The sequence below is a fragment of the Rattus norvegicus genome, chromosome 10 (assembly GCF_036323735.1).
Source record: "Rattus norvegicus strain BN/NHsdMcwi chromosome 10, GRCr8, whole genome shotgun sequence".
Lineage (NCBI taxonomy): Eukaryota > Metazoa > Chordata > Mammalia > Rodentia > Muridae > Rattus > Rattus norvegicus.
This window is the reverse complement of record NC_086028.1, coordinates 101,980,045-102,006,913: the sequence shown is the minus strand read 5'-3', so window position 1 is coordinate 102,006,913 and position 26,869 is coordinate 101,980,045. Positions and strand designations below refer to the sequence as shown.

Here is a 26,869-nt window from a genome sequence, read left to right as displayed (position 1 = left end):
GGCGGAGTCCGTCAGTGTACCATCAACCCGGCCAGGAAGGTGCCGCTCTCTCCCGCTGCTGGTCGTCTCGCCTCCTCCATCCCATCCTGCTTTGCGGCTCAGGGGCAAGATGGCTGCTGAGAAGCAGATCCCGGGTGGTGGTAGTGGTGGTGGTGGGAGCGGCGGCGGCGGCGGCGGCGGAGGGAGCGGAGGTGGACGCAGTGCCGGAGGAGACGAGAATAAAGAAAACGAACGCCCTTCAGCCGGATCGAAGGCAAACAAAGAGTTCGGGGATAGCCTGAGTTTGGAGAGTATCCTAGAGCAGTGGCCTAACTCGCAATGACTACGTGTCGATCTGGGGGCTGGGGGCGGGAGAGGCAGCCGGTGCCGGTACCTGGGTTGCGGAGGTCGAGGCCTGCCGTTTCTCTTGCTCTTTACTTTCAGCATTCCCACGTCCATGGTTTGCCTCTTGTCCTGTCTTTCCTCGCAAGCTCCTCGCTTGCCAGAGCTTTTTTTGCAAGTGGTGTGGAGGTATTGGACAGGTTTCCTTCTGTTGCCCCTCAGATGTCCGGTTGGAGGGCTGAGCTGGGATTGACACTCTGCCCACGCTGCAGAGTTCCTAGTTGGTACCGTGAGCCACCCGACTGTGGAGAGGAAACAGCAGCTTTAACATTTCTGCGTAGGGCTGTTGTCGGACAGCTGTTGTATGCTGGATAATAAGACAGCTAGATGCTTTGAAAATGGAGGTCGAGTGCTCTCCGGAAAAGCTTCTTCCCTGTTTTGAATATGTTACTTTAGTTTGTTAATATCGTGTGTACAGTTTTTCAAAGTAGGACTGTAAGGCATTTTATCTTGTTGGGCTCTTCGTGAAGTACTGGAGGAATTACTTTTTTTGAGTGTGCGAGTCCCCGTGGGTATGGGTGTAGGCGCGCGCCGGTTCTGTGTGTGCAGGTCAGAGGTCAACATCGACTTTCTAATTCTCTACTTTTACTTTGAGGCTGTAGGCTCCAAGGATCTTTCTCTTGCCATCCCGACTCTGTGAGAGCATGTGCAAGCAACAGTATGGCCTTTTTACGTGGGTTCTGGGGAACTTGCTTACACAGCAAGTCCTTCACCAGCTGAGCAATCTCCCAACCTCAGGAGTCTTTTTCTCGTCTGTATTAGTTTATGTATCATTTGTGTGGTTCCAATAGTAGCATGTGGCTCTTTTGGTTTTATGTGTTATTTTAAATACTTTTACATGTTTTTTATTTTATGTGTGTTTGCCTGCATGTTTGTGTATCACATGTGTGCCTGGTACCCACAAAGGCCTAAAGTACATGTGGATCCCCAGGAACTGGAGTTACAGATGTTAAACACCTCCTTGTGGGTGCTGGGAGTTGAACCTGGATTCCTCTGGAAGAGCAGCAAGTGCTGTTAAGCCCTGAGCCATCTCTCCAGCCAGTTTGTTTCTGAGACAAAGTTTGGCTGTGTAGCCCAGTCTGGCCTTGAACTGCTTCTCGTCCCTGTTCCTTCTGAATGCTAAGATTAGGCCTTTGCTGGAGTCCTTTGTGGCTTTTTGAGATGTGTATCAAATGGAGATGATTCAGAGGAATTTCTGAAATAAAACATGCAGGGTTTTTTTGTTTTGTTTTGTTTTGTTTTTATTTGGTTTTTTGGTGTAAATTCTCGCGGATTTGTATTTTGCTTTTGCTCTGGTAATATTGTTCTTACTACATGTTAGAATGCCCAGGAAGAAGATAAACTTCGATTTTTTTTTTTTAATGGAAATTGGCACATCTTGCTTGACACGTGCTGACCGTAGATTTTGGAAGTGTTAACAGCTGTTGGAAAGTTAAATCTGGCAAGCCCTGGTGGCGTATAGCTGTATAGTTGGCCCCTGGCATTTATAACTGGAGTCTGTTTGAATGAGTGATGTGTGAGGTCCAGGTAAACACCTCAGAGGCAGCATTTAGAACACAGAAGCTTTATTTAATCTGCTGGGTTTGAGACTCCCTACCAGCACTTTCCCCTCCTGGTGTCTGAAATAGTAACAGTTGGGACAGTTCACAAAGTATAAACTTAGCCTTGTCCTTTGATAAGGTGACTATTGGACAGTTACAGAAGGACCCATGGTTAACATCCCTGGGCTCCCGCAGAAGGTCAGTGTGCCTTCAGTGGCAGCGCAGTCCTTGCCCTGCTGGGCTTTCGTCGCTGTGAGCTTTTCCTTGATCCTGGCTCTAGTTCTGCAGGTTATTAAGGAGTCGCAGCAGCAGCATGGCCTACGGCACGGAGACTTCCAGCGGTACAGGTCAGTGTCCTGCACACCGTGGGTGGCGGTAACGGTGGCATTTTCTAATATAGCCGATTTTGTTGGTCTGCTCGCTCTGCTGTGTGGGATGGTTCAGCATTATCCTGCATCTTCAGAAGGCATGTATTCCAAGTGTAAGTTTTCACAAGGGCTAGAGAGACGGCTCGGTGTGAAAAGCACCAGAGGACCTAGGTTTGATTCCCGGCACCCAGGTGGCTCACAGCCATCTGTGGACTCCCAGTCTCAGGGAGTTGAAAGCTTTCATCTGGCCCCTGCCAGCACTCCATGCATGTAGTGTACAGACATACTTTCAGGCAAACACACACAGAAAGAATACAAATAATTTTTTTATGGTTTGAGTGCTTGCTTGCTGAAGTCTGTCTGTCTTTGATTGAGAGTCTCCCTGCAAAGTCACTGTTTTCTTTATTTTATTTTATTTTTTAATAAGTATTTTATAAGAAAGAACTTTGAAATTCTGTGAATGTACATTCTTTTTTTCTTTTTCTTTTTCTTTTTTTTTTTTTTCGGAGCTGGGGACCGAACCCAGGGCCTTGCGCTTGCTAGGCAAGTGCTCTACCACTGAGCCAAATCCCCAACCCCGTAAATGTACATTCTTGTTAGGCAATAGTGTGTCCATGTATATTCTGTAGTGTCCATTGAGTTTATGACTTATACATTAATATTATTTTGGTGCTTAAACTGACTCAGGTTTGGTCAGCAGAAACCCTGTCAGGTTATAACCGACCACAGTCTTCCCTTACTTGACTAGGTATCCTGCAGTCATTTTTTGCATATATTAGAATGTGCCCTGTTCAAGTGCAACTTACTTTTATTGGGATGACGCCCAGGGTCTTTGGGTGTTTGGAGGAACTTTATTACTAAGCTGAATTGCACCTCTTAGTGCCTCTGTTTTAGATATGGCATCTGGGTTAGGTGTTCTGAACTAGCGGCTGTCGTCCACGCTGGCCTCCTGCTTGCTCTCACCTCCTGCCAAGTGCTCGCTTTATAGGTGGGCACCCGCCTGGCTGTGCTTTCGTTGTTTTGTTTTGTTTTGTTCTTTTGAAAGAGTCTTACAACATAGTAATGGCTGGCTTCAGAATTGCTAGTAGCCCAGGCTAGCCTTAAGTTAAGATCTGCTTAAGTTAGCCTGCCACACAGTGGTCGTTCGGGTGTGGCTCCCCGAGCCTGCCAGTCTCAGGTTGGTTGTTTACTTTATGGTCCTGGGGGTTGTGACCAGAACCTTAGACACTTCGGCCAGTGCTCCGCTGTTGTGTGCATCCCTAAGTCTTGCTTTCTTTGAGGCAGCATCTCACAGTTTGGCTTGGGCTGGCTTGCCAAATTGACTCACAGCCACCTGTAGCTCCAGTTCCGGGGCGTCTGATGCTGTCTTCAGGGCAGGTGCCTGAGGAGTATAGAAGAGGTGTTGGGTCCCCTGGAGCTAGAGTTACCACTAGTGGTAGGAACCATCTGGTGAGCTGCTGGGAACTGAACACAGGACCTTTGGAGGAGTAGAAGTCGATCTTAACCACAGAACCATCTCTCCAGTCCCTCCTTTCTTAGTATGTGTTATTTATTTTGTGTTCACATGTGTTTGTGTATGGGTACATACATGCTGAGGCACACTTGTGGAGGTTGAGGGGACAGCTTGCAGAAGACGGTTCTCTCCTTTCACCAGTGTGGGTTCCGAAGATGGACTCAGGTCATCTACATGGTGGCAGATGTCTTTTTCTACTGTGCTTTACCTACTCCCTGGCCCCTATTTGGGCTTTGTTGATGACATCTTAGGAAGAATCAGTAGGGTCAAAGGCCACGCGCGTGGAGTAGATTGAGGGAGCAGAGAAGGGGCCGAGGAAGTTCTACTCTATAGAGACAGACAGAGTTCGCCTGTGGGTGTGCATGGACGGAGCACCCGTGTCCTGTCAGAATGAGTCCAGACTCGTGTGATTCAGATCTCATGCACCAGCGTGACCTGTGAATGTCCCGTGAGGAACTGCTCCTTACTGCAGGAAATTCTCAGCTCACTCTCCCCTTGTTTAGGGCTGCCCTTGTTTATTGTCTGTCACATGACTTGTGCATCCCAATTGTTTAATGAGGCGCTGCCTGATGACAGTTGGGAGCAGCTCTACTCCAGGATTTTCTTACACAACAGATTTTCATGAAAATGTGCCTCACTAGGCTGGCAGTTGATAGTAAACATATGCTGATTATTGCTGTCCTTATGCTGGAGACTTGAGCAGCTCTGAACTTGTCTGGAACTGCAACTGCTGCCACTCCACAGCTGTGCACAGCCACACCTTCACAGACTGTCTCTCCTGCAGGCCACACCTCCACAGACTGTCTCTCCTGCAGACCACACCTCCACAGACTGTCTCTCCTCCTGCAAGCCACACCTCCACAGACTGTCTCTTCTACAGGCCACACCTCCACAGAGCACAGAGACTGTCTCTCCTGCAGGCCACACCTCCACAGAGCACAGAGACTGTCTCTCCTGCAGGCCACACCTCCACAGAGCACAGAGACTGTCTCTCCTGCAGGCCACACCTCCACAGAAACCATCTCTCCTGCTCTCTTTTTCTTCTAGCATCAAAGGTTGAACTGTACCCTAGTGTGCTACATAATGTCTATCTGTGCATTAGGCAAAGATTAGTGACACACCCCTTATTTGGTATTTTTCCCAGTCCAAGGCACAGGGCTGGCTCCACCTTTTTTTTTTTTTTTTTTTTTTTTGAGTTCCACATTGCATGAATTTATAAACTATTACAACAATGGAACCAAAAGGGATGGATCTTTTTTGTTAGAGACCCAGAGAGAAGCAAGTATTGTGGACATTTTGATAGATTTCAGATTTAGACTTTACTAATTTATTGATTTGGCTTTTTTGAGACACGTCTCATAGCTCAGGCTGACTGTGTGGACAAGATTTACTTTAAACCCTTGTTCCTCCTGCCTTGATCTCTGAGTGTTGTGTGTGTACCACCATTCCTGGACCTTGTATTTGATACTCTATGTTCTGGAAGCTTTTAAGACTGTGATTCTGGGACTGGAGAGGTGGCTCAGCAGTTAGGAGCACTGACTACTCTTCCAGAGCACTCAAGTTTGAGTCCCATCACCCACATGATGGCTTACAACTCTAACTCCAAGGGATCTGACACCCCTTTTCTGGCCTCTGAGCCTACCAGGCACACAAGTAATGTACAGATATACACATAGACAAAACACTATACACATAAAAATTTTAAGAAAAAAAGGAATCTTTTAAAAAACCCGTGATAATGGGGCAATATTTAAATATTTGAAGCAAGACATGTGGCTCGCACATGTAATCTTAGCACTTGGTAAGTGGAGGCAGGTGGATGGCCTTGAAATCTGAGGTACAGGGGCTGGAGGGATGGCTCAGGGGTTAAGAGCACTGACTGCTCTTCCAGAGGTCCTGAGTTCAATTCCCAGCAACCACATGGTGGCTCACAACCATCTGTAATGGGATCCGATGCCCTCTTCTGGTGTGTCTGAAGACAGCTACAGTGTACTCATAATAAATAAAATAAATAAATCTTAAAAAAAAAAAAAGAAAAGAAATCTGAGGTACAGCCTGGGCGACCTAATAAGTTCCAGGCCTGCTGTGCTGCAGTGTTAGACACTGTCTCAGAAAACCAAGAAGTGGGAAAATGTGGTCATTTTATGTCGTATTAGATGATTCGTGGGTGTGTAGAATTTCATTGTTTTCTGTCCTGGCAGTCACATTGCTGCCCTGTGTTAGTTGTTAGGCAGGTGACATGAACAGTCCTGAGTTTGTCCCTACATTATTATAGAGTATTGTGTCCACAGTACGACAGCTCGGCTCAGTGGGTCTTGTTTTGTATTTCATTGCAGGGGCTACTGTTCTCGAAGACAAAGGCGCCTCCGGAAAACACTCAACTTTAAGATGGGGAACAGACACAAATTCACCGGGAAGAAAGTGACAGAGGAGCTCCTGACTGACAGCAGGTGCAGGCTCTACGTCCATTTTGCTGATCTGGACTGAGCAGTGTCTCTCATGAGCCCCTGAGCAGCTCTGTGGGGGTTGCAGTTCTAGGGGAAGAGATGCCAGGAGCTTGCTCAACAGCTGTGCAGGGGTTGGGGTACAGTTCAGTAGCTGCTGCACCTGCCTCACATATGCAAAAACCTGGCCGTGCTCAACAGCAGCACAGAACATGGATGGGCTAGCGTACACACCAATGCAGGGAAACAGGCAGGAGGACCAAGAATTCGGGAAAGTCCTTGGCTACTTAGTAACTTTGAGGGCAACATGAGCTCTGTGACGCCCTATCTCAAATTGCTCCCCTCCCTCCAAGAAAGAATCAAGTCTGTGAAGTAATCTGAATTGTGTCTTCAGGAAATCAGTTCCTGGAGCTTCAGTTTGGACCAGATGGTTTTCTTGCTGCCTGTTTGTGTAGATTGTGTTGTGGCTGAAGAGACAGCTTGTTGGGAGAGTGTGTCCATTCAAACGTGTGAACTTGAGTTTGAATCCCTGGCACCACAGTAAACAGCTGGGTGGTGACTGTGCTGACCAGGAAGGTAGAAACAACATTATCCCTGTGGTTTGCTGGTTGGCCAGGCTAGCCAAGGTGGTGAGCTCCAGCTTCACCAAGACATCTGTCTCGAAAAGTAAAGTGGAGATAGACTATGGAGATGTCACCTGGTGTTGACCTCTGGCCTCTAAGCGCATGCATGTGTACATGCACACACAGATGAATACACCCCACATGCATACAAATTAAAAGTGCACATCTTTAATCCCAGGAGGTAGAGACTGGCGGATCACTGTAAGTTCAAGGCCAGCCAAAGCTAAACAGAGAAACCCTGTCTCAAAACAAGAAAAGATTTGTATTGTTTATGTTTTGTTATAAAAGAAGAATGGTAGACTGAGGTCTTCAGAACCTAAAGCATGAGTTCTTTAGAAAAATAATCTTATAGCCAGGGGTGGGGCACATGCCTTTCATCCCAGCACAGGAGATAGAAGCATGAGGTCTTCTGAGTTTGAGGCTAACCTGGTCTACAAAAGGAGTTCCAGACTGGGGCTACACAGGAAACCTTGTCTTTTTTTTTTTTTTTTTTTTTTTTTGGTTCTTTTTTTTTTCGGAGCTGGGGACCGAAAGGAAACCTTGTCTTAACACCACTATCCCACCCCACCTGTACTTCCCGAAAAAAGAACAAGTCTGGTCCAAAGCACAGCCAGGGCTGAGCTCAATGCCGTGCTGGGTAGAGAGGGAGAGGAGGTAGGATCCTGCTCAGAGCTCTGTGTCAGATGCAAAACCAGGGAGCATTTCTAAGCATGTCCACTCACGGAGGGGAGGACTGAGCCAGTCGCACTTGATGAGGAAACTCACACAGAGGACAACTGCCCTTGAAGGGTTTTCGAGGAGGGAGAGCAGCTTGGTGAGTCTAAGGATTGAAGGAACTACAGCTTTGGAGGTTGCCCTGTGTTTGGGAAGCAGGGACTAGCCTGGTATGGGGGGTGCAGTCAAAACGCTAGAAGTCGGGGCTGTGGTGGAAGGAACAGGACAGAGCGGTGAGCCCAGGAGGTCCAGTTAGAATTGCTTTTGATGAAGTTTCTTGGTTATTATTGTGATTTCAGAGTTTGAACCCAGGGCCAGTCTGTCACTTAGCCACTTCGGCCCCGAGATTCTTTATTTTGGTTGGACAGTATTAAAAGGATTAGCTAGCCGGGCCTGGGGAGCGGGACTGTACCTCAGCTGTTGAGGAGGCTAAGGCAGAAGGGACTGCGATTGAGACTTTCTTGGGCAGCAGAGTGAGAAGGCCAGCATGGGCACCACCATTAGGGCTTCTGCCTCAAAAACCAACAAACTCGTGGCTCGGCACCCAGCTCAGTTGTAGAGAGCATTTGCCACTATCCATGAGGCTGGTTCTGAGTTTAATCTCCATTAGAAGAAAGAGGAAAAGGGTTGAGGATTTAGCTCAGTGGTAGAGCGCTTGCTAGGCAAGGCTCTGGGTTCAGTCCCCAGCTCCGAAAAAAAAGAAGGAAAAAGAGGAAAAAAAATATGAGACTGCAGTTTAAAGCCTCCTGAGGACCACGGCAGACATCAGTGCTGACTATCGGGAAGTGCCGCTATGGTTGGTGTTGTGTGTGTTAGCGCAGTGAGGCACAGAGAGATCAGTGTCCCAGTCACTGTAAGTGAAGGCGCAGGTCCTCCAGCGCAGCCTGTAGTGCAGCGGTCCAACACTGCTCAACATAACTGTCTCTCTGAGGTTGTAGTGTTTCTTTGCTTGCCTGCTGTGAGATAGGATCTCACTCTGTTGCCCAGTCTTTCCTGGAACTTATGGTCCTCCTGCCTTAGCCATGAGAGTGCTAGGGTTAGCAGTGAGTGCCACCATGCCCAACAGAGCATCCTACCATTTAGGCATTTGTCTCTGACTGGGTTCTGCCCCTGGAGTGGCCTAATCTGAAATAGACCCTCTAGTGACTATAACTGTGAGGTATAGCCCTGGACAGTGTCAGAGATGCTGACCTGGGGTCTCTTCTGTGAGGAATCCTGAGGGAGGGACAGAAGGATGGAGAAATGTACCTCAGAATGCACTGGGTCCGGTCCCCGGCCCTTGCTCACTCCCAGCTCTGCTGTAGATACCTGCTGCTGGTTCTGATGGATGCAGAAAGAGCCTGGAGCTACGCCATGCAGCTCAAACAGGAAGCCAACACCGAGCCCCGAAAACGGTTTCACTTGCTGTCTCGCCTTCGAAAAGCCGTGAAGCACGCCGAGGAACTGGAGCGCTTGTGTGAGAGCAGCCGTGTGGATGCTAAGACCAAGCTAGAGGCTCAGGTCACTGCCTTTTCTTTCTTTCTTTCTTTCTTTCTTTCTTTCTTTCTTTCTTTCTTTCTTTCTTTTTTTTAAAGATTTATTTACTTTATGTATGAGTACACTGTAGCTGACTTCAGACACACCAGAAGGCGGCATCAGATCCCATTACAGATGGTTGTGAGCCACCATGTGGTTGCTGGGAATTGAACTCAGGACCTCTGGGAGAGCAGTCAGCGCTTTTAACCACTGAGCCATCTCTCCAGCCCTGTTTTTAATTATTTTATGTGTGGCTATTTATTTACATGTATGCCTGTGCACAGCATGCGTGATTAGTACTCCTGGAGGTCAGAGGAGAATGTTGGTTCTCAGTCACACTCAGTTGTGGGCTGCCATATAGGAGTGAGGAGTTGAACCTGGGTCCTCTGGAAGAGCAGCCGGTTGTCTTCACTCTAACCACTGAGCCATCTCGCCAGCCCCACGTCTGTTCTTTTTAAACTGGGCCTTCTATGGTCCGGGCTGAACCTCACTCAACCGTCTTGCCAGGCCTAAACAAGTGCGGAGATTATACTCGTGGGAGAGTGCTGGAATCAGAGCCACACTCCCCCCGCCTCAGTTTCTTGAATGCTTGGGATTTTAAGGTGTGTACTGTCATGCCTGGCAGTATTGAAATTTAACAGAAATGCTATTGTGTTTGGGGTGTGGGTGTGGGGTGACATGTTTGTAGAAGGAAACGATTCCAGAGATCAAACTGATGCTCTCACAGTAACACTTGCCTGCTGAGCACCTCCAAGGCCGAGTGTTGAACTTCTGATGCTTATGTGATGGCCTAGAAACCAGTGATGAGGTGAAATGGACACATGTCTGGCATGAGCTGTGACCTGGGTATCCTTTGTTTTGAGTTCTTTCCTGGGAAAAAGTGAACCATAAAAACTATCTATGTATCACACTTTATTATTTTAGTTAGTTTTTCTCTTTAAAAGTCAACTTGATGATGCTGAAGAGGTGGCTCAGTGGTTAGAGAGAGCACTGGCTGCTCTTCCAGAGGCTCTGGGTTCAGTTCTCAGCACCCACACGGCAGATCCCAGCTGTCTGTAACTCCAGGCACAAGTTCAGTACACAGGCATATATGCTGGCAAAACGTCCACATATATTTGGATAAGAAAGAAAGCCAATCTGACTCCAAAGCAGGGTGGCGCACACCTTTCATCCAGCACTCAGTAGGCAGAGGCAGGTGGAACCCAGAGTTCAAGGCCAGCCTGGTCTTCATGGTGATTTCTAGGCCAGCCAGAGCTGCACGGTAAAAAGCCGAAGGTCTCCAGAAAAGAAAGGGAGTGGAGGTGGTGGGGAAGAGAGAGAGAGAGAGAGAGAGAGAGAGAGAGAGAGAGAGAGAGAGAAAGCGCGAGCGAGCATGCATGCAAGCCACCACACTCGCTGCAGTAGTTGGAAGCCATCGTGGGCATGGGGCCAGAGCGTGGCGTGCTGAAGCAGCAGTTCTCTGCGGGCTAAGCATGCTGAGTGGTCGAGCACCTCCCTAGTGTACACAGTCTGGGGTCCTTCCACAGCACCCCAACAGCAACAGAAAAGCAAACCTGAAAAGCTCCTTGCTCATTGCTTCCGTCCTTCCGTCTGTCCGTCCCCTCACAGGCCTATACAGCTTACCTCTCGGGGATGCTGCGCTTTGAACACCAGGAGTGGAAAGCTGCCATTGAGGCTTTCAACAGATGCAAGTAAGCTCCAGACAGGACGGCTGCTCCAGCCACAGCCAGTCGGGCTGTAGAACCTGCTACTGCCTTCATGGGAGTTAGGCCGTTTCCCTTCTCCCCTCCTGTCCTTAGAATCTGCCCCTCTGGTGGGCAACAGATACCCTCAAAGGCTGGGCTTTGTTTTTGACCACATGGTCCTTGTGAGTTTCTTTTCTTAAAATATGGCTTCCATGTTTTAAGAATGTCTGGCATGTCTTTGCTTGCAGAACTATCTATGAGAAGCTAGCCAGCGCGTTCACAGAGGAGCAGGCTGTGCTGTACAACCAGCGCGTAGAGGAGATCTCGCCCAACATCCGCTACTGTGCATATAACATTGGTGAGCAGTGCTCCAGGGAGGTGCTTCTCACCTCTCTCGGCTTGCTGGGAGGCTCATGTGACTTGCCCTGTGTCTCAACATCCAACCATGGCCTGAGAGTGTTTGTTTTGGGTTTCACCGTGTAGACAAGAGTGGCCTCACATTCGCAGAGACCCACCTGCCTCTGCCTCCCAAGTGCTAGGATTGAGGGTGCGACCACACACTACAGCTGAGTTAGCCTTAGTTTTAGTGATAGTAACAGTGCAGCTGTCTGACGGGCACTGTGTTACATACCTTCGCGGGTGCGCGCACGCACGTGCGCACAGACACACACACACACACACACACACACACACACACACTGATGAAGAGCTGTCTCTGACAGCCGCACTCCAATCCTCAGACCTGGCTGTTTGGCTTCTGTTTGCATCCCTTTACGTTCCACTCCCCGGAGCAGTTGAGCGTCTCCGGCCAATGTGGTCGTACATTTTGGAGGAGTTTCGAGTATACAGTAAGACTAAGTAGAAGATAAGAGGATTTTCATGTTCTCCCTGAGCCCAAACCTGCACAACTTCCCTTCCCATCCTCTCCACAGAGTGGGACTTTTTTCCTTAAAGATGTTGATGTTTGTGTCTATGCGCCGGCCCGTGTTTATGTGTCCCGTGTGCATGCATTGCCTAGGGAGGTCCCCCGGGACCGCCATACCATCCTCTGTGGAGCCACGAATGCTCTCGCTGCTGAGCCGTCTCCAGTCCTATCAGCCCCATGGTAGAGCTGTTGTCCAGTGGGGCCTGTACTAGCCTGCCGTAGTTTCTCAAGGTCCATGGTTAATCTTAGGGCTCAGCTTGGCCTTGAGCTCTTGAGAACTTAGACCAGTGTGAGGCCGTGTACCCGCGCTGTGACCAGTGTTCCCAAGGTTCTCATCTTCAGAGCAGATGGTGCCGAGGGGCTGCTGTGGCATGTTCCACTTCGCTAAAGGGAAGGAACTGTCAGTCTCAACTAAATGGAGGGGTTGTCCAGAGAGCACAAAGCCCTAAACAACTGCCCCCCCCCCTCTCTCTCACAGGGGACCAGTCAGCCATCAATGAACTCATGCAGATGAGACTGAGGTCTGGGGGCACAGAGGGGCTCCTTGCTGAAAAACTTGAGGTAATCTGAAATACACATGTTGCTGTGAAAGGTGACTTGGAAGAGTGTGGCCACCTCTAACCTCTAAACTCCACCATGCAGGCCTTGATCACTCAGACTCGAGCCAAGCAGGCAGCGACCATGAGTGAGGTGGAGTGGAGGGGCAGGACGGTTCCCGTGAAGATCGACAAAGTGAGGATCTTCTTACTGGGACTGGCTGACAATGAAGCCGCCATTGTGCAGGTGAGGAGGGAGGACTCTTGGTATGCTGCTCGCTTCTGTGTGTATTTGAAGGTCATCTTTGTAAAGTCAGGTGAGAAAGAATTACATTTTTTTTTCTTTTTTTTTTTTTTTTCCTCTTTTTTCTTTTTTTTTGGAGCTGGGGACCGAACCCAGGGCCTTGCGCTTGCAGAGCTCTACCACTGAGCTAAATCCCCAACCCCAGGAATTACATTTACAGGGTAGGTTACAGTGACAGTCATGGGGGAAAAGGAGCTTTAAGAGGTGTGGGGGAGGGGCTGGGGATTTAGCTCAGTGGTAGAGTGCTTACCTAGGAAGCGCAAGGCCCTGGGTTCGGTCCCCAGCTCCGAAAAAAAAAAGAACCAAAAAAAAAAGAGGTGTGGGAGAGGGGGTGCAGCTGCTGTCAGGCTGCTGGAGTCTGACCTGCTGTCTCCTCCTCCTTGCCCTCAGGGCCACCCCTCATACCTGGGCCGTTCACAAGAGCCTGGGTGAACCAGAATATCGGGTTCTGTGTGGTTGGCACAGAGTGGTCGTGTAGAGCTGTACTTGAAGCTCCTTACTGACATGGTCACCTGCTTGTAGCTGTGAACAAGCAGATGTAGCCCCAAAGATAGGCATCCAGAGCACTCCTGAGGCCACGGTGAGGCCATTTAGAGTTCCTCCACAGCAGGCGAGGGGCAGCTTTGAAAACAGTGAGGTACACTGGCCTCTCAGGTCAGGAGCTGCCAAAGTCTGGCACCTACTGGAGCCTGCATTGCGACCTGTGTCGGTGACTTCACAGCCACTTCCCACAGGGGCTGCTTTGGGTCGGAAGCAACTTTTTAGCAATTGAAGGATTTACTTCTGTGCCGGCCTATGCTGCACACTGCTCTGCCACCTTCTTTTCCTTTGCTTCAAGCGGAGAGACAACAGCACCTAAAGTTTGTTCTTCCTAAGCTAGAGGGCTGGAGAGCGAACTCAAGTTCTTTACGTTCATTTATTTTGTGAGTGGGTTCGTACACACAAATGCCTGTGGATTTTTTTGTGACTAAGGGCTGACATCGGGTAGACACTCGTAAAGCAGCTCGGGGGCTGCAAGTACGCTCATGCTAGACACCTCAGAGCAGTCCCTGGCACTGGGAGGAAAAGACAAGACAGGTCACGGTTCAGGGTTTTGATGACAAGGAGAAGAAAAAAAGTAAAGTGACCATATTCCAGTTCTGAGTAAAGAAAAGAAAATCTAGCCAACCACCGTGAGCTCATGACTCAGGAGTGGAACTGTGTTCACAGAAGGAGATGAACACGATGCTTACCATGCGACTAGAGCAGGTGAGCCTCTCAGGGCCTGCGTGCGGTCTGCTATCGGCCTCACCGCACCCGAAGTGATGGAGCAGCAAGGCAGTCATACTGAAGCCTGGAACTTGCTGAGTAGACCAGGCCGGCCTTAAACTCACAGAGGCCGGCCTGCCTGCCTGCGCCTCCTACCTGTGAGCTGGGGTTAAAGCCTGGGGTGCACACCCGGCTTTCTCCTGCCTCCCCCGCCCCCCTTTTTTTGGGGGCTCTTTGAGACAGGATTTCTCTGTGTAGCAATGGCTGTTCTGGAACTCTCTTTGTAGACCAGTCTGGCCTGGAACTCCCAGAGACCTACCTGTCTCTGCCTCCTGAGTGCTAGGATCAAAGGGTTTTTTTCTATGTTTTTAATTACTATTGAGAATAGATTTTCAAACTAAGAACACTGTCTTAAGTTTTAAATTTTTTTTTTTTTTCCGAGCTGGGGACCGAACCCAGGGCCTTGTGCTTGCTAGGCAAGTGCTCTACCACTGAGCCAAATCCCCAACCCCAAGTTTTAAATTTTTATTTTATTTTATTTTTTTATTTACCACATGTGAGGCCACATGTACACATGTGAAAGTCAGAGGAACTTTGAAGGAGTTAGTTTCTTCCTTCTACCTCATGGTTCCTAGGGATTGAACTCAGGTCTGCAGGCTTGGTGGCAGGTTCCCTCTAACCCTACCAGGGAGGCAGAAACAGGCAGATTTCTGTGAGTTCAAGGCCATCTAGGTCATCAGCCTGGTCTACTTAGCAAGTTCAGGCTTTTGATATGATATTCTGTTTTAAAATAAACAGGTTCAGTCTGTTTTCTGAGTGAATGATTATTTTGAAGCTTTTGTTCAGCCTCCTACTCTGAAAGTGAGGGCTGCAGCCGGACGTCAGTGTTGATGACTCGGGCTTCTCTGCACGTACTGTTCTCTTGGCCTTAAAGTCTTTTTTCCAAGAAGAAAAGGAGCTGCCAACAATAACTTCACAGGAGAGCAGGCTCTGTGGTACGGCTGCTCTGTCTTGTGACATTTCCCAGAGGTTCCCCAACTCCACCAGAGGGCCAGTATTGTATGTGTGAGAGAGTGTGTGCACTCCCACCTGCACTCGAGAGCTCTGGTGTGTGCTAAGCCAGATGTGTGTGTGTGTGTGTGTGTGTGTGTGTGTGTGTGTGTGTGTGTGTGTGTGTGTGTGCGCTTCCACCTGTACTCAAGAGCTTGGGTGTATGTCAATATGTGGCGGTCAGAAGACAACTCTATGTGGTTGGTTTTTTCCTTTTCTCTCTGTGAGTCCTGGGGATGACCTCAGGTTATCAGGTTGGCGTTGTGGGGGGTAAGCTCCTTTACCCTTGAGCCATCTTGTCAACCCTACTTAACTTTTTAATCGTGAAATCATATAGGTGTGTCTTCATGCAACATGTAGTGATAGTCTCACCATACTTTCTCACCGTGTAGTCCTAGCTAGCCTGGAATTCTGTGTGGACCAGGCTGGCCTCTGAAGTCTGAGGTCAAAGGGGGCGTGCAGGCAGACCCAGCACGTGCCTCTCCCTTATGAACATGATTTGTGCATGTCTGCCGGGAAGTTGGTCCAGGGTTCTGTATTGAGGGTGAGTACCCTGTGCCCCTGGCCTCGAGCCTTTCACTGCTTATGTGTGGCTGTTCCTCGGCAGAGTGGATGTTAGGAGACACACACAGCTTCTCCTGCACAGACAAACTGGATTCGGGTGCGCCTGGAGCAGTGGGCGGGTAGTTTGTGTCTGTCTTCATTCGGGGACTCCAGTGCTATCCACCCGTGCCTCAGAGATGTGGCTACCTGACTTCAGTGGCTGGTGTCTCAGTTGACAGTGGCCCCCCCGCTGTCCAGGAAGTGCAGTGCCATTTTGGCAGCCCTAGCTGATTTCTTCCCGGTAGGAATCTTCATGACAGAAATACTGAACCGTTTGTCGGAGGTAGAGGAGGGAGGAGTAACGGGGGACGAACGTGCCGTCTTCATTCCTGCTGTCATATGTGCACGTGTGTTTGTTTTTTTTCTTGAAACAGGGTTTTTCTGTAACCCTTACTGCCCTGGAACTTGCTATGTAGACCATGCTGGCCTCGAACTCACAGACATCCTCCTGCCTCTGCCTCCCAAGCACTGGGACTAAAGGTGTGCATCACAGCACCCGGCGTCATCTTACATTCTTTTTTTTTTTTTTTTTTTTTTTTTTTGTTGTTGTTCTTTTTTCCGGAGCTGGGGACCGAACCCAGGGCCTTGCGCTTCCTAGGCAAGCGCTCTACCACTGAGCTAAATCCCCAACCCCATCATCTTACATTCTTATACTTACTCAGTCCCCGTGGTCACGCGCAGTGGTGCTGGGAGGTTATTTGGGGCGGGCAGCTCCTTTGTGAGATTTTAAACATTTGCGTGCCTGATCATTTATACCCCATTCAGTTCTGGGGGAAACCAGCAAACCTGTCTTTGTTTGTTATATTTATTTATTATTACATCTTAAATGTGCTTTTGTGGGGCTGGGGGAGACGTGCGTGCCACAACACACAGCTGCTGTCAGAGGACAACTGGAGAGAAAAGTCAGTTTCCTCCTTCCACCATGCAAGTCCCAACGATCGAACCCAGCTGAATAGAAAGAATAAGAGCATTTACCCCTCCCCACCCCCATTTTTTTAAAATAACATTTTCATTTTTTTAAAGATTTATTTATTTATGTATATGAGTACACTGTAGCTGTCTTTGTTTCCTTGTGTTCTTTCTTCTGGACCTCTCTCTCCGGCTGGGTGAGACTTGGGTCCTGTCCCCATGATCTCCTGTGGGTGTGGTGGAGAATGCGGCCAGGCATGCCTGTGTGTCTCTTAGTCACACACCACCATCTCCCCAAAATTCCTATCAACCAGTGAGAACAACCCAGGAGTGTCTGTAACGGCTGGAGCCAGTGTGGCGCGGTGTCGTTGCCCTGGCTGGCCTAGGGCACCACTGGGGAAGAAAGTCCGAAGCGCACGCACCCTGAGCGTTGGAGTTCCACTGATTCACTGAGACTAGGCAGGCAGGTCGTCACTTCTAGGCACTGCACGGGGACAGGGTCTGGCTGGGCCACAAGGTTTTATTTAGGGAGTGTGCCATTGTGCACCGGCTCTGTAGCAGATGTGGGCTGGGCTGTGCAGTGAGGAGTCCTGCCCCTGCATGTTGAAAGGTGTGTCTGCTTTCGGGCGTCACCTGGGCTTCAGGTTTAGGTTCCAGAGTAAAAGACAGCAGCAAACACACGAAGACTTCCTGTCTGGAGACATTTTGCCCTAGGCAGGAAGACCCATGGCAAGTGCTCAGGTCCTGCTGGTCTCTGAGTCACTCAGCAGCGTGGGCAGCACATGGAAAACAGCCCACCAAGTCCCTCCCTCCCTCAGACCTCTTCTTGGTTGTTGTGGAAAATCTTCATAAATCCTCACTGAGATGTAGAACGTGGGGGAGCGTCGAAGTTTGTCCTCAGCACTCGGGTACCATGGTGACCTGGGAGGCTTAGTGTTCTGGAATCCTTTGATTTTTAAATTTGAACATTTCCTACCAATAGGAAGGAAGATGGGTCCTTACTTACTGTCCATTGCCAGACAGCACAGCCCCACATCTGAGCAGTGCTGCCGCGGAGCTGAGCCCTTCTGTGGTGACTGTCCAAGTCCTTAGATGGCTTCACGGGGGTTCACCTATCTTACTCTATTTTCCCAGTTCCGCCGAAACCTCAGAGTCTGATTAGGTGATGAAGAGGATTTCTCTGGAGTCCCAGCGGACAGAACAGCACCTCCCGGTTTTTGTTGAATGGAAATCACATAGATGTTTAGTCCCAGCAGCTACATACGCTGTTGCTCACTGCACTGCGGCCTGTCTAGAGCACGGGTGTCTGTGGGACAGCAGGCACTGCTCTGGTGGGAAGTGAGCTGATGGGGCCCTGTTTGCCTTCAAGTTACAGGAGGGAGGCCACGGCCCTGATTTGTTTCCCGGGTGAGTAGGGGACAGGAAAGTCAGGTGGCCTGTGAGTGGAAGTGCCTGTGTGGCATACAGTGGACAGTTTACAGAGATTTAGTAACACTTAAAAAGGAGGAAAAACACAAGAGATCTTCAGACAGCTTCACCCAAGCGCCTTCGCCTCTCACGGGCGTGGGCGGCTGTTCTGGACGGGTTTCTGTGGTTCCTGAGAGGCCAGCTGAAGGGTTTTCTCAGGATGCCTGTTAGCTCTGTGGAAAGTCACACACAACCATGGAGTGCTGACGCTTTCACTTCAGTGGTCGGCAGCGGCACAGGGCCAACTGCTTTTGCCTTTTGTGGCCTCCCTGCTCGGTCGGATTCTTTAGGTCGGTAACAGTTAATGAGTCACTTGGTCATTTATCCAAGCGGTGTAGCAAGGGTAACGCCTAGTACTGTGTGAAGACTGTCACCTCTCGTTAACCATTTCTGCCCAGAAGTTGTTCTCAAAGAGTTGGCCATGTACAACATTGGACCCAGAATGTCTAGAGAAGACAACTTAGTCTTAGGAGAAATATCTTTCTGGTTGGTTATTGATTAGAAATGTCTGTCTCGTGCTTGAATCTTAAAGAAACCAGAAACTGGCTCACATCGTGAAGGTTTGCAGATGAGGCCTCGGAGCCATATGATGCCTGCCTTCCTCAGGGGTTTGGAAGGGCGGTGAGACCTGATGTAGGCTCAGCTGCTGCTCTCGGAGGACCCAGGCTCAGATCCCAGCTCACTATTGGTGGCTCACAGCTCTAGCTCCAGGGGACCCCGCACCCTCTTTTGGCCCCCTGTGGCCCCTACACAGAACTTTTAAAGAATCTTGGGGAAAGGGGTGCATGCACATGGGGGTGGGGGGAGATGGCGTTATGGCCATGCCCTCCTCCGGTCTGCTGCAAACAATCTCTTGCTCCATTTTGCCGCTGTGTAGGCTGAAAGTGAAGAAACGAAGGAGCGTCTGTTCGAGTCGATGCTCAGTGAGTGCCGAGACGCCCTCCAGGCCGTGAGGGAGGAGCTCAAGCCTGATCAGGTCAGCCCATCTCCTGCCCTGGGCTGGGTCCTCCGTCCTCCCACGTCTGTGCTGTCCTGCAGGGTGCTCCCAGGGGTCAGCACTTGGCCTTGGGCTGTTTGTAGATGTGATGAGCTTGTAAGCAGCAGAGGCCTCTGGGCTCTGGTCATTCCCTTGGTCATTCTGCCATCATCCAGTGGTCTCAGCTGGATGTGCCCATGAGCCTTTCCTAATGGTGTTATTACCGAGATCCTTCCAGGCCTCTAGACTGAAAACCTAAGAGCAGCTTTCTACCACACCCTAGTGTCTCCCTCGTGCAGCGTCCCCTGTAGATGATTCCACCTGTTGGTCTTCTGTTGACACAGAACCTAACTATGTAACCCAAGATAGATCCCGGTTCCTGCCCCAGCCTCAGCCTGTGGAGAGTTAGGTCTGCACAAGTTGAAGCCATGACTGGTTCCCGCCATTTTAACTTACACAGAGATGGCTATAAAGAGGGGAGGTGGCGCACACCTGCAATTGTAACACAGAGGCTGGAGGACTGCCGAAACACCCAGAGTCTTTGTACCACGTGCAGTAACATCTCCACGGATGGTGGAGGTCAAGGGTGTGGGTGGCTTAGGGGACTGTCCTCAGCCTCACTCAGGTGTGACGGCACTGGGCACACCAGAGACGGTAGAATTTGGGTCTAAAGCAGTGGGGCTGTGGTCTCGTTGCTTTTTTTGTTTTGTGGTTCTACACATTGAACCCAGAGCTTTGTGCGTGCTAGGCAAGTCTTGTGGGTTATTTTTTTTTTCTTTTTTTTTTCGGAGCTGGGGACCGAACCCAGGGCCTTGCGCTTGCTAGGCAAGCGCTCTACCACTGAGCTAAATCCCCAACCCTATTTTTTTTTTTAAATGATAGTTTGAGGCAAGATCTCACTAAGTTCCCGGACTGTAATCAAGTTCAGACTCTTTCTTCTTCAGTCTCGCCATAGCAGTGCAGGGGTGCACCTGTGCCTGACAGGACTGTCTGATGTAGGGTTTGGGGCAGGACAGGGAGCAGAGGACTGGGAGCCTCAACCGGCTGTTGTCAGCATTCTGTCGTCAAGGCCAGGTGTTGGCTGTCAGTGGCAACGGGATAATCTTGTCCTTCTGTGAATTGATTTCTGAGGGCATGACAGGCACTTGACAGAATGTGTGACTCTGTGGAGGGAACTTTGTGGCCCATAGTAGTTGATGGTTCCTGAGAGCCAAGGCCAGGAGTTTTTTGGTTTGTTTTTTTTTTTTTTTTTTGGGTTGTTGTTGTTGTTGTTGTTGTTGTTTTCGGAGCTGGGGACCGAACCCAGGACCTTGCACTTGCTAGGCAAGTGCTCTACCACTGAGCTAAATCCCCAACCCCAAGGCCAGGAGTTTTATTTTTACCCTTTTTGCTTTTTCAGAAACAGAGAGATTACACCGTCGATGGAGAGTCAGGGAAGGTATCGAATCTCCAGTACCTGCACAGGTGAGTGACTTGGTGGGGGTTTATGTGCATCCACAGTTTGAAGTTTTACTTCTTACATACAGCTGCCTGCACCCATGTGTCCCTGCTGCTCCCAAGGGCCAGAAGAGGGCGCTGGGTCCCCTGGCACTGGAGTTGCAGGTGGTTGTGGGCTGTTGTGTGGGTACTGGGACTCTAACCCTGGTCTTCTGTGAGAGCACCCTGTGCTCTTAACCACCTGTCTGACTCTTGAGCCCTTTTCTTCTTCCTTTCTCTTTGCTTATTCATTTGAGGCAGAGTCTGTCTACATAGCCCTGCTGTCCTAGAATTCACTGTGTAGACCAGGCTGGCTTCAGTCCATCCCATCTGCCCTGCAAGCCTCTGTGTGAGACCAGCATCTACCTGGTGTCTTCCTGTGTGGGCACTGGCTACCCTGCCTGCTGGTGGCTGGTTCTCCCTCTGCATTTGCTGCTGCTGCTGCTGCTACTTGTGCAATAACACAAGGCTCTGTGTTAGTGTGTCCGCTTGACATCATACACACACACACACACACACACACACACACACACACACACACACACACACACTCCTCCCTAGTCACACTTGATCTCCATTCTTGGGGGTTTGGTATTTGTGGATGTCAAACTGACTGTCAGATGACTCAGGTCCTTGGCATATCGCACAGGGTTGGCCATAGATGTTATCTGTTTAATCAGCCTGAGGAGAAAGAAGCTCCTGGAGAGTTCTGCCTCTAGAGCCCCAGAGTCAGGGCTGAGCTCACCTGACCTGGAGCGGGGCCTCTGAACCCTCACCTCCACTCAGACTGAGGACACGTGGGACGCCATCCCACCGTCAGAGCTGGCTGGGTCAGGGTGTGGCTTTCTGCTCTGTTAAGATGTCCATGTGGAGAGGGCGTCTTTGGGGCAGAGTAATGAGTGAGGAATCAGGTAGTTACTGTGTTTTCATGACTGTTGTAAGTAAACCTGTGCCTGCTTGTGTAATAGGAAAATCTTTTAGGAGCATCTCTCCGTACACACCATGTTTAAACTCAGTTATTTTAACCTTCTTTACGTGTTTACTTCTCTTCTCTCTCAAAACCTAGCTGGTCTTGACTAGTGTAGCTGTGGCCTTCTCCCTTCTCATCCTTGTATGCACTCTTAAAGCAGCCCCTGTGACTAAGTGTGACTGCGGCCACATGGTGACAGCACACTGCCCTGGGTCATGACCCAGCAGCTCACCCATCAGAAGTTGGTTGCTGCTTTCTGAGGACTAGCAGTGTCCTCTGAAACTGGGAGCTTGTGGCTTTGGGGAAGGTGTGAAGGGCCAGACAGCCCTTCTCTGTGATACTCTGCACCCCACCCCCCAGGTCGGTCCCAGGTCACCCCCAGGTCAGCCCCAGGTCAGTCCCAGGTCAGTCTAGCATTCTTTCCTGAGCAAGAGCTTCCTTGTGTAGCCTGAGCCGGTGTGTACGTTGCAGCTACCTGACCTACATCAAGCTGTCCACAGCGATCAGGAGAAATGAGAACATGGCTAAAGGGCTGCACAGGGCTCTGCTGCAGCAGCAGCCGGAAGATGACAGCAAGCGCTCTCCCCGGCCTCAGGACCTCATCCGGCTCTACGACATCATTCTGCAGGTAACCCCCAGGGACCAGAAACGCAGCTCCCCTCTGCCGTGCTGAACACGAAATGATTAGGATATGAAGGGCTTTTGAGAGCCTAGGGCGACAGTAGGTAGGGAGGACAAAGGTCTTGAGGGAATTGACAGCCTAGTGTTCCAGATCAGGCACTTTGAGGTATAAATGCTTGTGCACCTGCAGGCTTTCCCTTGGTGCTTTCCCCATGGAAGATACTCTGCAGGTGCTGGGGCATTCAGAGACCTGAATCCACGCTGTGTCACCTGCTGGTCAGTTAGAACACACACACACACTCATGCACGCGCGCGCACACATATACCCGTTTCAGAGAACCTAAGTTTGGTTCCCAGAGCTCAAGTCAGATGGCTCCCAATCACCTGAACTCCAGCTCATGAGGATCTGAAACCCTTCTCTGGTCTCGCTGAGCACTGTACGTGTGCACACACAAACACACACAAGTAAAAAACATCCTGCAAAGAAAAAGAGATGATACCTGGGTGAGGTGTGGGAGGCAGAGGCAGCCAGCTGGGTCTCTCCACTAGTGAGCTCCAGGTCAGCCAGGGCTACATAATAAAGAGACCCTGTCTCAAAAGGGAAGGGAGGGAGAAAGAAAAATCAGGCAGAGAACAGTTGAGGAAAATACCCAGTTTTGACCTCTGGCCTCCATGTACATATATGCACACGTGTACATACATGTTAGTATATGCATAAACACAAGCTGCCTGTCACCGTCAAGTGAGTGGACCAGCCTGAAGTGCAGGTTCCCGGTCCATGTGGTCCAGGAAGTCCCTGAAGGTTGGTGAGATGGGTTGAGTGGTAAAGCACAGGTGTGATTTGGTGCCGGGAGGGTGGGGACACCGGCAGTCATTTTGACTGTGGACTCCTCTGCCTGTACCTGTTTCTGAAAGGTCTCCTGACAAGATCAGGCTGGGCCTCCTCCTCATGGGTTTTCTTGTTCTATCTGTTGTACAGAATCTGGTGGAATTGCTGCAGCTTCCTGGCTTAGAAGAAGACAGAACCTTCCAGAAAGAGATAGGCCTCAAGACCCTGGTGTTCAAAGCTTACAGGTAACATCCCTTAGGATTAGGGGCTCTGCTCTCAATTCCAGCACTAAGCTTGGTGGCTCCCGCTCCCACAGGTCAATTACAGTTGGCTCTCAGCCCGGCTTGTTTAAAGGGGATCCTCAGCAAAGATGGCGGCCAGGAGCCCCGAGTTCTCCATCTGAGTTTCTTTCTTTTCTTTTTTTTTTTAAAGATTTATTTATTTCATGTATGTGAACACACTGTTGCTCTCTTCAGACACACCAGAAAAGGACATCAGATCTCATTACAGATGGTTGTGAGCCACCATGTGGTTGCTGGGAATTGAACTCAGGTCCTCTGGAAGAGCAGTTAGTGCTCTTAACCACTGAGCCACCTCTCCAGCCCTCCATCTGAGTTTCTGATGGACTTCGGGATTAGCCCTAGTTTCTGTCTCTTCTTCACTCCAGTACAAGCTCTGAGAGAGCCACACGTTGCAAAGACATTGGCAAAGTGGAGCAGCCAGGTCAGGGAGCTGAACTGAGGTAAACCAAGCACCTCAAATCCTCACACCAAGAGCTGAGTCTTAGTGTGGCTCACTTGAAAGTGACCGCTCACAAGGACACGGGTCTAGGCAGAGGGCAGAGGAGAGTGAGCACGTCGTCTCCTGGTCTCCCTCGGGCGCCCTGTCTTTACTCATGTCCCTCCTGCTATGTCAATGGCAGCACTAAAGCTCCGTTAGCCCTGTAGAATTTTGATGTGTTTTTTTGTTTTTGTTTTTGTTTTTTTTTTTTTTGTTTTTGAAAAGCTATGGTTAGAGATGAATAGATAGTTATGGTGTAGCCATGTGAACAGCAATGACTCGGGTTATGTTGGATGTAGTCTGCACTCCTCTCTCACCTGCCTCTCTGCCATCATCCTGGGCAACTGCCTCCTCTGACATCAGCCAGTGAAAAGTGAAAGGCAGTGGCGCTCGTTAGACCTCCAGAGCCATCTGAAATTGCTGGGACACTTGGAAGTTTGCCTGCCGAGCGTTAGGGTGGGGTTTTGCAGGCTGTGATCCAGAGTTGAGAGTCCTGTTTCCAGTTTTAACATTAAGCCTGCCAGCAAGGACAGCCCTGGTGTTGGGTGGCTGTTGCTTTAGCCGGCAACTCTCTCTGTCAGGTGTTTCTTCATCGCTCAGTCCTACGTGCTGGTGAAGAAGTGGAGCGAAGCCCTCGTCCTGTATGACAGAGTTCTCAAATATGCAAGTGAAGTGAGTTCTCATGGGGGAGCCTTCAAGAACAGCCTGAAGGTGAGCTGACCTCTCTGTGTTTCCAGCGCTCATGAGGGGTCAGGGACTGTGAGGGTGCAGTCACTGGCTGGCACTAAGGCAGCCCTTCTCCTCCCTTCGCCCTGAGTCACTGGACTGTAACCCACTCTGCTCTGGGCCTGAGGAGGGCTTAGCTCTGACCGGAAGTCATTCCAACCAGCTCTTGTAGGACACACCCGTAACCCTTGCCCTGAAGAGCTGAGGCTGCAGAATCAGGAGTTTGAAGCTAGTCTAGGCTGTAAAGCAAGCTCAGAATCACAGCAAAGGCCTGTGTGCAGAAATAAGAGTGGGGAAATGCCAGGGCTGTGTGAAGAGAAACAAACCCCACCCACATATTGTCCTCAGATCGGCTACTCACTGGGATCACCTGTGTCCCCATGAGTGCTTCCGACTAGTGTGAGATCTAGGATTGACACTGGGGATTTCACAGCCTGACTCTGCACCCACCTTTGGCCTTGGGGGTGTGGCTGGCCCAGCCTTTACCATCGCCATGGTTCAGGACTCTCATTCGTGAAATGCCAAGTTCAGAGCGGCTGCCCCAGAGTGCTCGTGAAGTTTGAATTAACGGCTGTGTACACTGGGTGTCGGCATTCAGAGCTCAGCAGAGCATTGCTCTCTTAAGCTGTGTCAGCCTTTCCCACGAGAAAGAAGACAGGGTAGCCTTGGTATTGGTTTCTGATGTTTGCAGAAATGGGATCTCCAGGTTGGTCTCAAACTCACTTGTGTGGCTGAGTCTGGCCTTGAACTCTTGGTTCTTTTTGCCCCTATTTCCCAGGGGCTAGGATTAACCACAAGAACCAACATGTGTTGAATTTTTTGTTTTTCTTTTTTATAGTAAAGACATTTGGGTATGTTTTGTTTTTGAGACAGGTTTCTCTGTGTATCCCTGGCTGTCCTAGAACTCTCCTGTGGACCAGGTTAGCCTTGAACCCACAAGAGATCTGCCTGCTTCTGCCTCCTGCGTTGTTTTTTAAGTTTAAAAAAAATATGGTGAAACCCCAGTGGGACCAGTTACCCCGGCCTGCTGGTGAGTGTGTTCTTTGTTACTGCAGGACCTGCCTGATGTGCAAGAGCTCATCACTCAGGTGCGGTCAGAGAAGTGCTCGCTGCAGGCCGCAGCTATCCTGGGTGAGCCCCCTCCCTGCTCTTGGCCGAGTCCCCAGACCCCCTCTGCTACTCTGCTTCCACACCCAGCACCACCGTTTTACTGTAGAAAGCATCTTCTAAGATTGATGTTTCCTAGCCCGTGCCTGCTACACTACACTGGGCACTCAGCCATGCAGAGCAATGTGGAAAACCCAGTCGAACTTCCTTTTTCCTTAGCATCTTCCAAACTCTGCAGCTCCTGTGGGTTGGTCACAGTGGATCCCTGCTGTGTTCCTGCTGCCTAGCTTTACTTGGGATTTAGAGCCCTGATCAACACTGATGAAAAGCCACACCATGGCAAGAGTGTGCAAAGTCCCCATTCTTACTAAATCCCTGTGGAATTTTCAGATGCAAATGAGTCCCATCAAACTGACACGGCCTCCCAAGTCAAGGACAATACGGTAAGGCCAGGCCAGGCTGGCTCTGGGATTTGAGGGGCAAGGGACATTCTGTCCCTGGGTCTAGGCACCCCACTTCCTTTCCTTGCCCAGACACCCTACTCAGTGGCTTGTTGGGGGTGGGGTCCACATCCCCTAAGGAAGGGAAGTGGAGGAAGGTCCCTACAAGCTACTCTTTGCCAGTAATTGATGTAAGACACAGGACTGGAGAGATGGCTCAGCAGTTAAGAGCACTTGTTGCTCTTGTAGGGGACCCAGGTTTGATTTCAAGTACCTACTGTGGCCTTCTGATTGACATTTTGCTCTGTCTTCCAGCCTCTCGTTGAACGGTTTGAGACCTTTTGCCTGGACCCTTCCCTTGTCACCAAGCAGGCCAGCCTCGTGCACTTCCCCCCCGGATTCCAGCCCATCCCCTGCAAGCCTCTGTTCTTTGACCTGGCCCTCAACCACGTGGCCTTCCCACCTCTTGAGGACAAATTGGAGCAGAAGACCAAGAGCGGCCTCACAGGCTACATCAAGGGCATCTTTGGTTTCAGGAGCTAACCAGGCTCTTCCTCAGGGGCAGGGAGGTCCTGACTTGCTCTGCATTAAAACAGACCCAGCAAGTTCCATGGCATTAAATCCAGTTCTGCATTGCCTGGGGCAGAGCTCAGTACCCTCGGCCCTGTGACCATTCATCTTGTGTGTTTGTGACTTACTTTGGTAGCCTGTCATCTTCTGGGCCCAGAGTCAGGGTCTCTGTGTCCCCTGTGCCTCCTGGGGACTGCTGCTGTCCTGCCCTTGTAAGCCATGGCTGGTCACTTTTGGTCAGTACGTGTTCGGGGTCCACACCAGGCCTGGGGGGCTTGGCAGTGTTTGTCATGTGTCCTCAGTCCCAGGGATTTGAAACGACTCCTTGCTGTGAGCGTCCAGAGTCTCCTGAACTTTGTCAGTGACTGAAACATGAGCAGTGTCACCCAGAGCTGTGGTCAGCCTTACCCCTTCTCCGAGAACAAGCAGAGTGCTCTATTTTTAACTATGTTACACTCGTAAATGACGAAACCAAATCTTCTATTAAAAGGCAAAGATGATGGAGACTGTGCCTGGTCTGTGCCTGTCTTCCCTCACCCACATCCCAG

The 26,869-nt window shown here is 50.1% G+C and overlaps 1 protein-coding gene and 1 long non-coding RNA gene across 4 annotated transcripts; one reads left to right on the top strand and one right to left on the bottom strand.

The window, feature by feature from the left end:
* Srp68 (signal recognition particle 68) lies at nucleotides 1–26,825 on the top strand. 3 transcript variants are annotated; one of them, NM_001108840.1, is made up of 16 exons: nucleotides 1–290; nucleotides 2,203–2,269; nucleotides 6,140–6,253; nucleotides 8,889–9,084; nucleotides 10,708–10,790; nucleotides 11,033–11,142; nucleotides 12,188–12,270; nucleotides 12,352–12,492; nucleotides 18,704–18,802; nucleotides 20,202–20,266; nucleotides 21,720–21,876; nucleotides 22,849–22,943; nucleotides 24,060–24,189; nucleotides 25,260–25,335; nucleotides 25,702–25,754; nucleotides 26,067–26,824. In NM_001108840.1, the coding sequence occupies exons 1-16, from the start codon at nucleotides 110–112 to the stop codon at nucleotides 26,292–26,294; spliced, it is 1,878 nt and encodes a 625-aa protein (NP_001102310.1). In that variant the 5' UTR covers nucleotides 1–109; the 3' UTR covers nucleotides 26,295–26,824. The 3 variants fall into 3 exon arrangements, with proteins under 3 accessions (NP_001102310.1, XP_063125618.1, XP_063125619.1); XM_063269548.1 differs by having other exon boundaries at nucleotides 34–290; nucleotides 25,078–25,335; nucleotides 26,067–26,825; XM_063269549.1 differs by lacking the exons at nucleotides 1–290; nucleotides 2,203–2,269; nucleotides 6,140–6,253; ... (3 more) ...; nucleotides 12,188–12,270; nucleotides 12,352–12,492 and adding an exon at nucleotides 17,629–17,766 and having other exon boundaries at nucleotides 26,067–26,825.
* On the bottom strand, nucleotides 15,963–17,268 carry LOC120095213 (uncharacterized). The gene is made up of 2 exons (XR_005490543.2): nucleotides 17,180–17,268; nucleotides 15,963–17,069 (listed from the first exon to the last, which is right to left on the bottom strand). It is a non-coding gene; the product is annotated as an uncharacterized LOC120095213 (long non-coding RNA).
* Nucleotides 26,826–26,869: the final 44 nt, after the last annotated feature.

What these genes read in the sequence shown, in the direction of transcription:
- Srp68 (XM_063269548.1), top strand. Translation starts at nt 110, where the DNA reads ATGGCTGCTGAGAAGCAGATCCCGGGTGGTGGTAGTGGTGGTGGTGGG. An exon ending in CTGGTGTTCAAAGCTTACAG is followed by an intron (nt 22,944 to 24,059) that starts GTAACATCCCTT and finishes TCTCTCTGTCAG; the next exon opens with GTGTTTCTTCATCGCTCAGT. An exon ending in GCAGGCCGCAGCTATCCTGG is followed by an intron (nt 25,336 to 25,701) that starts GTGAGCCCCCTC and finishes TGGAATTTTCAG; the next exon opens with ATGCAAATGAGTCCCATCAA.